The sequence below is a fragment of the Papilio machaon genome, chromosome 3 (assembly GCF_912999745.1).
Source record: "Papilio machaon chromosome 3, ilPapMach1.1, whole genome shotgun sequence".
NCBI lineage: Eukaryota > Metazoa > Arthropoda > Insecta > Lepidoptera > Papilionidae > Papilio > Papilio machaon.
In genome coordinates this window covers 6,076,040-6,086,879 of record NC_059988.1, presented here as the reverse complement: position 1 = coordinate 6,086,879, position 10,840 = coordinate 6,076,040, and the positions used below count along the sequence as shown (strand labels likewise).

At 31.2% G+C, this 10,840-nt stretch overlaps 2 protein-coding genes across 2 annotated transcripts in view; one reads left to right on the top strand and one right to left on the bottom strand.

Annotated features, from left to right (window-relative positions):
* Nucleotides 1-2,754: 2,754 nt before the first annotated feature.
* Nucleotides 2,755-8,358, bottom strand: LOC106720432 (parafibromin). The gene is made up of 12 exons (XM_014515134.2): nt 8,034-8,358; nt 7,841-7,946; nt 7,646-7,765; nt 6,883-7,028; nt 6,488-6,713; nt 5,871-6,042; nt 5,625-5,756; nt 5,167-5,326; nt 4,886-5,003; nt 4,253-4,394; nt 3,624-3,765; nt 2,755-2,925 (listed from the first exon to the last, which is right to left on the bottom strand). Exons 1-12 carry the CDS (start codon nt 8,162-8,164, stop codon nt 2,889-2,891), a joined length of 1,632 nt encoding a protein of 543 aa, XP_014370620.2. The 5' UTR covers nt 8,165-8,358; the 3' UTR covers nt 2,755-2,888.
* A 777-nt stretch (nt 8,359-9,135) lies between these two features.
* The window catches only part of LOC106720420 (guanine nucleotide-releasing factor 2), a 41,278-nt gene continuing 39,573 nt past the window's right edge, over nt 9,136-10,840 (top strand). The window contains exon 1 of the mRNA XM_045686424.1: nt 9,136-9,352. Coding sequence (XP_045542380.1) covers nt 9,316-9,352 — 37 coding nt within the window. The 5' untranslated portion in view covers nt 9,136-9,315. The remainder of the gene's footprint in view (nt 9,353-10,840) is intronic.

Here is a 10,840-nt window from a genome sequence, read left to right as displayed (position 1 = left end):
AAATGAGTTTGAAATATTTTGTTAAACCTTGTCTTCGATTAGTTAGTAAACGGAACTAATCAATTTAAAGTTTATAAATTGCCAAATTGTAATTGGACGATGTCTAAAGCGCGTCATTTCAAAATTGACTGAAGTATTAGATATGTTCCTTTCAAAAATTATTCCAAAGTTTACATGAAAATATTTTATTGTTAAAATCATTTCAACTTTATAGAATTTATTTATCCAATTAATTATTATTTTAACTAAAACTTACACCCGGAACGAAAAGTAATATTTTCAAGATTTCAAAGTTATGTATTGTTTTATTCTATTATATATATTGCGTACAACAAAAAAAGGAAATAGAACATATTGTTTAGATTGAATCTTAACTAGCAATAAAATATCTAATATCGAATTTTATTTTTAAAAGTTTTGTATTCTTTTTATGTTCTCAAATTAGGATTTAATAAGAATTATAAGCCAAATGGCAATGTTTTTTTTAGACAAGTAGTGTTTCATAGACCATTTCATTAGTTTGCACGAATCATTCCTGTTTGGTCAAGCTGTTTCGAGATTTAGGCTTTTTTTACTTCAAGTATTAGAGGTTTATGGCATCCCCTGTTATAATCTCGAATGAGCTTGAACCATTTAACGTCACTATGAGTGATTGTGCTAAAACTCATAGTTTATTAGTTCATCGATCCATTAATAGACAACCTTAGTTTTTAATATTTAATTGCGTGTCATATTTTGATTCAGTTTGTTTTAATCGACGATATTAAAAACTAATAAAGGATACGTAACAGATATTTACTGTCTTAAAATAATGCTATTTACATAATTTTGCTCACACTAGATGAAAACGTAGAATGACGTAGTTATGATTGGAATCCATCTTGACTTTAATTAAAACTGATTTCTGATTTAAGTCTGCCGATACTCTTTTGTTACTTAATTTAATGTTGTTTTTTTTAAGAAAGGACAATCAAAGATCTGTTGCGATATCCTATATCAAAGACTAAAGCGTGTTTTCTTTTGAATAATTTATATTAAATCTTGTTAGCGGCTGAAGTCTGCGATCGGTAAATATTGGTCCTATCATTCCTTACCGGGGCAGAACTAGGCTGCGAAATTGTTTTTATCAAAGATATTTTCATAAGTGACATTTTGTAAAATTGTAGTAAAAATATCTATGTATGCAATGAGCAAAATTTTATCTATTTTGATCCCCGAGCATAATAAAATCTATGACATTTTAAGCCAACGAGTTTATTAATGTGTAAGTGAATTTGGGCACACAAGTACACACCCAACTATGTGATATTTGTTTAAAGAAACTGTTTTATTTTGTCTACAGTCGATGTTCTTGCAATACAAATATCTACCTTCAAATAAATACAATTCTATGTACTTATGGCTCTACTCTGGGAGAAAACAAAATTATTTATTGTTATACACTACATTGATTATTTGAAATTTTAAATAAAGACAACTGAAAGTTCATGTGTGTTTATTTGCCTTATATTTTTGTAGTTACATTAGCATCTGACGATCACCTTTATTTAGTACAGTTCAAAATTTAGGTACGCACACTTTTTAGGTTAATCCCATTCAAGTGGGTAGTTTGGTAGATAATTTCAGCATCGCTTGCGCATATTTTTTGGAATCAATATAGATATAAATAAAATTTCCTGAATACCAAACTTACGAATTATGGCAGGATTATCGATAATTTTGCGTATTTTAAATGACGAAAAAAAAGGTAAAAAAAAATACACAGCTAATATTCAACAGTTTATTGTTGCCATATAACAAAGATCACAGATCTTTGAACCTTCAACACCATGTAACAATATTTTGGCTACGTATATATCTATTTTATTGGGTAAATATAGTATTTTTATATTAATATTAATATTCACTATTACTTATTTATGTCTACGATAATATTTTAAATAAAGTCATGTCAAAAACACACTAACCAGTTTATAAAATTCAAGTTGATATCTATGCATTCAATTACATCTAAACGAGGCACTTTAACCCATAAAAGCCCACTTCATCAATTTTATATGGCAATTAAGTGTAAGTAATCTATACTTTTAATTTCACAAAATAAAATATTGCACTAAGTTCACGTATTTTGAAACATACTGTATACTTTTTCGAACTAAGCAAATTAAAAAAAACTTGTATTTTAAACATACAAAAAATAACGTCAAATATTCGAATATGGTGAATCATATATATATACTGTATTATATAAGAAATTATTAGATGATTACTTCATACTAATGAGTTATTTTCTATCCATATGAAAATATTTTTTTTTTTTTTTTTTCATATTTCATACATTATAAAGAGCAGTAACTTATTCTAAAAGGGTATGAAGTTTTTATTTTAATATAAAACATCAAATAACATATAACAATGAGGATTTATTGAATAATATATTATTGCTTCAGTTTCTTATGGATTATATTTTAAAGGCACATTTTAATACATTTTGTTGCATTGAGTCGCTAAATTAAAATTACTTATTCAGTTAATTTTTAATGTTTTACAATAAAAAAATTACAATGTTAGTAGTATCGTGAAGATAAATGTCGTGATTTAAAAAAAAAATAATTTGAATAATATTATATTCAGATGAAACACTAGTAATTACAAAATACAACAGATTTTAGACAATATAGAAGTAAGATTGCATTATTTCTGCTATCTATGGATACAATGTACAAAAACTTCAAAACTATAGATTAGCATACAAATATATATAGTAATTAGTGTCGCCAAATTATTGTTAAATGGTTTGAATTGACTTAGATTTTCTATTCTTTAGAAGGCATTCGTATTCACACAATATAGTCTTTATTATAAAATTATATAATCCTATAACAAACTTAGAATCTAAGATGGGGTTTATTCTTCATCATGTGCCTGAAACAAAAACATTCAATATTTAACTGTAAAACTTAGCTCTGCGGATGAGCCCTTGTAACCTAAAGGTTAGTTCAAACCCCGACATGTGCCAATGTCTTTTTTTAATTTAATAACGTTCTTACGATGAAGGAAAACATTGTGATACAACCTGCACATATCTGGGAAGAAATTCAAAGATATTTGTAACAAGTAACTCTCATTGCGACAATTTGATTACGTCCTAGTCCAGGGTTAGACCTTTACATATCAACTTGACTCATTCTAAAAAATACTTTGGCCTTCAAGAAAAGAGCATATAATTCCCTTAAAGGTCAGCAACGTATCTGCAGTTCCTCTGATGTTGCGGATGTTAGGTGGTTTGCTGCTCTTTTATTTATTTTTTATTTTTATTTAACTGTAAAACTGTGTTTTTATAGTTTTCGCAAATAGACAGTGAAAATAATATTATCAAAATCGCGAGAATAAGAACAATTGATAAAGAATAAGGAAGTATAAGAATGATTCAAAAAAATTAAAACAAATAAAAAATAAACAGGAAAAAAAAAACAAGCGGCTAACGAACCAGACAGCTAAAGAAATTCGCTGCTTAAATTGCTTACATCAGCAAGCCTTGTATTAAACAAGTAGAAGAAGAGGTCTTTGTTTTGTCTTGATTTAGACCTCTTATAAAAAAAAAAAAAATTAGGTAATGTTACTTGTCGAGGGTCTCCCAGAAGCCGAGCAGCACGGCGCGGTCCAGATGTCTCTTGGTGCGGCTGAGGTTGAGCACTGTGACCGCCCAACGCGCCACGTTACTGTCCAACTTCATCTCATCGTACTTCAGGTGGAACGCACAAACTGACAACACATTTCTTATATATAACTGAAGAAATATCTAATGAAATGTTAAATAAGTGACACATATTACTACCAAAGTTATTTAGGGTTTAAATCAGGGATTCCCAAAGTGGTCGATATCGAATTTAATGCATTGCTAATTCTCACTCTGTCTTCTTCTATTGACCTCAGTCAGAATAAATAATAATAATAATAACAATAATTGATCTTAATAGTAGATACTTTGACCATGGGGGTCTGTGGTAACGGTTCATTTTGGAAAAGGGGCTCACTTGTCCAAAATAGTTTGGGGATCCTTAATATAAATTATCCAACAATTATGACGTTGTTTTTTAAATTCGTTTTAAAAAGAACATTAAATAGAACTGAAATTATTTTTTGATTAAGACATTTTAAAAACATAACTCTAACCAACATTTCAATTAAATTGCATGGCGTTTAGTCACTTAGTTGAAAAAATGTAAATTTTGGTGGTATGATAACTTACTATTAGCAAAGATCTGTACAGGGTTTCCATCCCATGGCCATCCCTTGAACTGCCAGGCGGGACCCTGTACGAACACTGCCACCACGCGGTCCCACTCCGCCGCCGACAGCCGCCCCGGGTTGTCCACCACACGGTATGGCACCTGCTCACACAATGACACATCTTTTTATTTTATATAAAATAAGGTGGCAAATGAGCAAGTAAAGGTACATTTCTTTGTATGAAAGAGTACAATGGGGAGAAAAAATCGTTTAGTGACAGTGGCACTAAATATACCACAGATATACAAAAAACATTTATAAGTACTATTTGGACTGTAGCCATAGCAATGAATTGCGTCAAATTACACTCAAAAAAATTAAATATAATTTATTTTTATAAGTTATTTTTATTTTAATAAATTATTTATTTAAGATACTTTATAAATTATTTTTATCAAAAAATAAAAAAAGAAATTTAAATAACATATTAAAAAAATTTGACAGATGACAGCCTAGTGTCACCTACTTATAGCTTTCAGTTTTTCTTCCCAATATTAGATTGTTCTAGAAACAATAGAGAGTAAATTTTTATTGCAATTACATTGGTTAAATTTAAACCAAATGGATTAAAAGCATTTTATTATAAGCTCACAGTAATGGTGGTTGCATTGTTTGGTATCTGGTCAGCGGCGGGACCCTTCCTTCGTTGTAGTAACACTTCATTTTCACGAACAGCTCCTTCAGACTTCTTTTGTTCAACAGGAACAAATCTAAAACACATTTATTGGTATAAAGTATTACATAACAGTTCAAAGAAATATTTACATTTCTTTTGTCATACTGAACAAGAACTAGCACTCGCATGGCTAATCACTTAGTGGAAAAGGGGACTTATATCTAAGTAGAGCAGGGTTACTATACAAAAATACCAACTTGAAATCCTGCAGCATGTCCTTGACGTTGTACATGGAGATGAGCGAGGTGGCGGCGGCGGGTATGATGATGATGGGTGTGCGCGAGGGTCGCTTGGCGCCGGGGGGCGGGGCGCGCGCCGCAGCGGCCGGCAGCAGCTCGCGCCGCCCCGCCCCCCCCACTGCCACACCCACAGCGCCGCCCCCACCCCCACCCCCCACACCAGACATACCACCTCCCCCACCAGTTGCAGCTACAATGCAACAATCAAATTCACATTTAGATATAATCTTCCTTATTATAATTATTTACTTCAATATAATCGAGGCCTTAGTCATTAATTACTACTAATACCAATATTCTATTGATATATCTTTTAGGATTTTTATGAAAAATAACTTTCACACATTTTCTTATATACACTAAAAATACTAAGGACATAACAATTGGTGTAAATATTCATATATTAAATAACTTACAAGGTATTTGTCGAGGATGGCTGGGCGTCTGCGGTGTGCGCGCGGCTACGGGAACGCTCGGCCCTTCAGTCACCGACTTCAATGTCATACCGTGGTATGTACCCATTGTATCAATCTTGAATCCTTCAGTCTCTATAAGTTGAAAAATCTAATGTAAACATAAAGTCATCTCAAGTTCTCCTTCGCTTGTTTTCATGCCTCTAAGCTTGTACTAAGACATAATTTTAAATTTTTTATTTGGCTTACCTTCTTTTTGCCTAATAAACCTTTCCTGATCGTATCTGTTGTATTGTGTCTGTTGTGCTGGCAGTGCATTTGACGCAGGCATTACTACAGGCTGTGGTCTGGGTGCACCAAGTCTACCTTCCTCACGTGCTCTTATACTACCTAAGAGAGCAAGAATACTCTTTGCAAACATCTGAAATAAGAGCAATTATAAAGATAACATGAATTCAAAGATTTTTTGAACAGTTTGATGGTCTAATATTACTGGTCATAAGCCTAGCCATATGGTCTGGCTTTTACTGTTGATAATCCCATACAAAATTATATTATTTCATTTTCTTTCACCAAGAATGAAAGGAACAACATATTTCTACAAATTGCTCAAGTCTCTAAACCCACAGAAGGACAATAATTAACAACACTTATATGAATTAGTAATTATCATACTAATATTATAAATGCGAATGATTAGATGGATGGATGTTTGGATGGATGGATGGCTCAACGGGTCTTGACGAAATTTGGCACAGATGTAGAACATAATGTGGAAGAACACATAGGCTACTTAATAAGGTTTTTATTATGTAATTCCGCGCCGACGGAGTCTCGGGCGACAGCTTGTAGTAATATAAACATACCTTGCCGTTACTTTGCAATACTGTTGTCCTAGTCCTCCATTGTCTTTCACGACTAATAATGTCTTTGGTCAGATCAACATCATAGTCTAATATGGCCCTAAAATCTGAGCCAACTACTCCTAAAGTGTCTGAGTAGTCATTACTTTTTATTGTAGTTCTCTTCTTAGCTAAACGTTTGGCCTTGATCGCTGCAATCTTCTCCACTGACATAGCCTCTGACAGAGACCTAAGGACATTCAATGTAACATCTTAAGAATTTGGAGTCCGAAATCGTTTTTTATTTACACTTTTCTATATGAATCTAGCTATTCTGAACAATGCAGTTCAAGGCACCATGACGCTGAGCAATAGTATATCAAAATATTTTTATAAAGAGTCGAGGCAACAATTCTCACTTAATATTGTCCACAGTGACCGATGCTTCTTTAGGTGCATCAAGACGTGCCGCAAGCTGCTCTCGCACCTTTTGTACATGCGTTTCTTCAATACGTGGCTTCTTTGCCGCAGATTCCCCTCCATCATTATCATGAGTACGTTTTACCTAGAAGTTTAAAAAGATTAAGAATTTTTTCTTCAATGTCTTACATTAATGTTTGTGTGTTTACTCTATAACTAATGTGATGTAACTTTGGTATTATTAAGCCTGAGAAGGTTTGTCTTAATATTAACTTAATGTAAATTATTGACAATATACATCAGGAGTGTAATAATATTCACCAACTTATATTATAAAAAGGAAAAGAACAAAGAAGAAGGGGTCTGTTTCTTTTTTTTCATTACGTATCAGTGTGGAAACGGGCAAGCAACCACCTTAATTAAATAGTGAAGCTACAAGTGCCCATAACATCTGCATTTGCAGATGCAGGATGCACAGTTATTTCTGCTTCCTATGCATCTCTCTTCTGTCTAATTCAAGTTTCCTTCCCATTCTGTCTTTTTAAGAAAAAGTTGAAAGGAGATAGAACTAACATTTTGTCTCCGGCATGCACAGTTGTTACATGTTAAACAAAACGCAGAATGGCTTCCACTGCTCATTCATGCAATAAATGTTATATTTGTGTCCTCTACCACTCTTAAACCTAACTCATAGACATTTATAAATATCACTTTATTTCATCAGAGAAAATGTTTTTACATTAAGTTAAGTTTAAAATGTACCTGTGTGGGAATCTCCAAAGGTGCACTTTTATCTATTGAAGCACAAGTAGCCGTTTCACCATTTAAGTATGCTAGCAACTCTTTACGATCGGGTCGACGCACAGCTGATATATTTGCAGCCTATTATAAAAGAAGATCCGTTAGTACTGAAATAGTTTCCCAGCAAACATTTTTAGGGAAATATGAAATACTCACAGCTGCTTGTCTGACGTAGACAGGATGGGTTAACTGAATGTTCTTAAGGATAAATAGAAGACATTCCAGAGTGTAATATTCCTTGTTATTCCCATCCTTGCCGGATCTAAATAGAAGATTGTGCACGTGAACCATTTGAATAATTAGCAGAAACTTGTCATTTTATTTTGTAAAATAGTTAAGAAGTACTTACCCCCACATAAGATAATTTGTTTTAACATTTTTTGGCCACGAGAACTCTCCAAATATAATTTGATTATCTCTTTCAATAATTTCTTTTTTATTTACATTATATTGTCGAAGTAAACTTAGGGGGTCCGCCATGATTACGTCGCGCCGCTGGCGTTACACACTCACACTTAACACAGCCAAAGGCTTTTCAACAAAACTGAAGAGTAGATTATTCCAATTAATTTATAAATTCCATTGTAACTGATCAAATATAGGTCCTATTTTAGGAAATCGTTCCACCATACATAAAAATTGCAAACTGATCTACAATCGTGTCAAATATTCTATCACAGATAACAAAAGATTAAAGTTTAAAAAGGTTCGTGAGGTTTCATAACAAACAGATTTTTTAAACTAAAAACAGATACAAATATAATTGACTTTAGGGTAAAATAAAGTATAACATACATACATACATAAATAAAAAACATACATAAATGCGAAATTAGTTATTTTAGTCGAAATAATGTATAAATGTTAGAATAAAATCACTTCTTTGACCTTCTCTTTCTTAATGATGAGGTTAGCTCAAAAGCATTTTTAAATGTCCAAATTCAAATCCTATAGCCAACACTTCATTTGTGTTTTTAATTTAAGATAATACTATATCATCCCCTTGGCTTTATCCCACTCACGTGTGTCAGCGCGCAAGGTTTTTTAGTGTTTTGGCTTTATTTACAATTATAATTACAGTACAATTACAGTTTCAATTCAATATTTATATGGGCACTACGGCCATGCGACCAATGAGCTTAACAAATATAAAGTGGTTTTGATTCATCTTTGAAATAAAATTTGAGGTTTATGTAAGCTTATTTTTAAAGTTGTGAATTATGTTCTATTATTATTACACTCTTTTTTCGTGTACCTGTCATTTTAATTGTATTAAAACATTATTTTAGAACATACACACCTATATACATAATCGAAATCAGCTTCCTCAAATGTATTCTACGAAACAAAAAAAAGAAGATTTTAAAGAAAAACAACCCAAGTTTTTTCGATGATTTTGAATACATCAGTAAACCAAGTAAACCTAAAAATTCAAAGCCTTGTTATACTAGGATGTAAAAATATGATCGTGAGAAGGACCTCGCGTAAACACAACTGACAGAATAAAAATAAGATGTCTAATATGGCTGCCGGTCGATTCTTATTTTAATACAATTTTCGTAACTATTTTTAAGATACTAAGTAAAAATTTTGTGCATTAATATGTCCTGGTGACTTGTGTTATAGTAATTATGACTTCTACTCCCAAGTCTGAAAAATGTGGACAAGGTGAGTTTCATTCATACAACTTTGCGACCGAAGGAATTTATTGAAAATATTTTTATACTTAGACAATTATAAAAGTTTAAGCTTCATGAAGTTATATAATGTACATAAAATAGATAATATATTGTCTCAAGTCTTGAGGATTTACCTGAAGATTTGAATTAGATTAAACATTCGCCGACGACATTTAACAAAGATATATCGATAATTGTTATCAAAATACAGATAGCTTTTGTTTATGAATCAACTATTTACGAGACCTTTTGTTTCAATAATTCCATTCGGCTTTACGGGAAATGACAGTGTTGATGTTTGTGAAAAAAACATTCAGTTCTTTTTATGAAATTGGATTATTGATTTATTCATTCAATATTATTGTTTCCTAATGAGATTATTTACTCCATACATACATGATTCATTTTGTGAGATATTGTTTTTATAGAAAAATCTTTATTGATAAGTCTTTCTAGTTATAAACTTGTATGGTTCTGCTTTATTTTAAGTTATTAATATTCATTATATAGTTGCTGAGTTTGTTGTTGAGTATATTGTCATACACTCAATGTACTTGTATTGATTTGTCTATAGAAATTGGTACTTAATTTGGTTAGTAAGGACAGAAAAATGTCTTGCAACTAAACTCTTTTCATTTATTAAAAAGGTTTTTTTGTATACCTAAATACCTAAAAACATAATTAAACTTATTACCAATAATTATGTTTAAGTTAGCTTATTTCTTCTCATTTGAAAATATTTCACCAGCTTAGTTGAGTCTAGGCATAAGTTTGACAGCAATCTTTTAACAGAGAACCACCATAATTCTTTGGATGAAAATTAACTGGCAAGACAAGGAGGTGGCATTTAAGTTATTATAATGAATCAAAGTCCATTATGTATCTAATTTTTTAATAATTTATAAATTATCTTGTAATAGTTTGATCTTTATTAGTACACACTAGTATGTTTTGGTTAAGAAAAAATTTTTTACATTCTAAAATACATAAGATCCACAATGTAGGGTTTTCTTAGAATGTTTTTAAATGACAGTTTTTTTAATATAAGATACTCACTCAATACTCAAGAAATATGCATAATATTGCCTTCTTTTTGAAAATTATTATTTTTACCAGTATCATCATTATTATCCTGATTTATAATACATTTATATTTTATTTTTTATGATTAAATAATAAAAACAATAGTTAATCATATTAAATGATTTAGAAGCATTTGTTTTTCCAATGAACTCAAAACAAAGTAAATAATAGAATGGAAATAAACAATATAAGACTCAATAGTATAACTGTTATTGGTGTACTTTATGAAACATTTGCTGCTCACCGGTAGACATCACTATGCCATCAATGCCTTTTCTACATAGAATAAGTCAATTGCTTTGCAACTATACTTTTAAGATAATAAATCTATATTAATGTCATAAAAAGAACTGTACTATCTTTGGAGGTCAATAATTGTTACTATGGTTTAGTT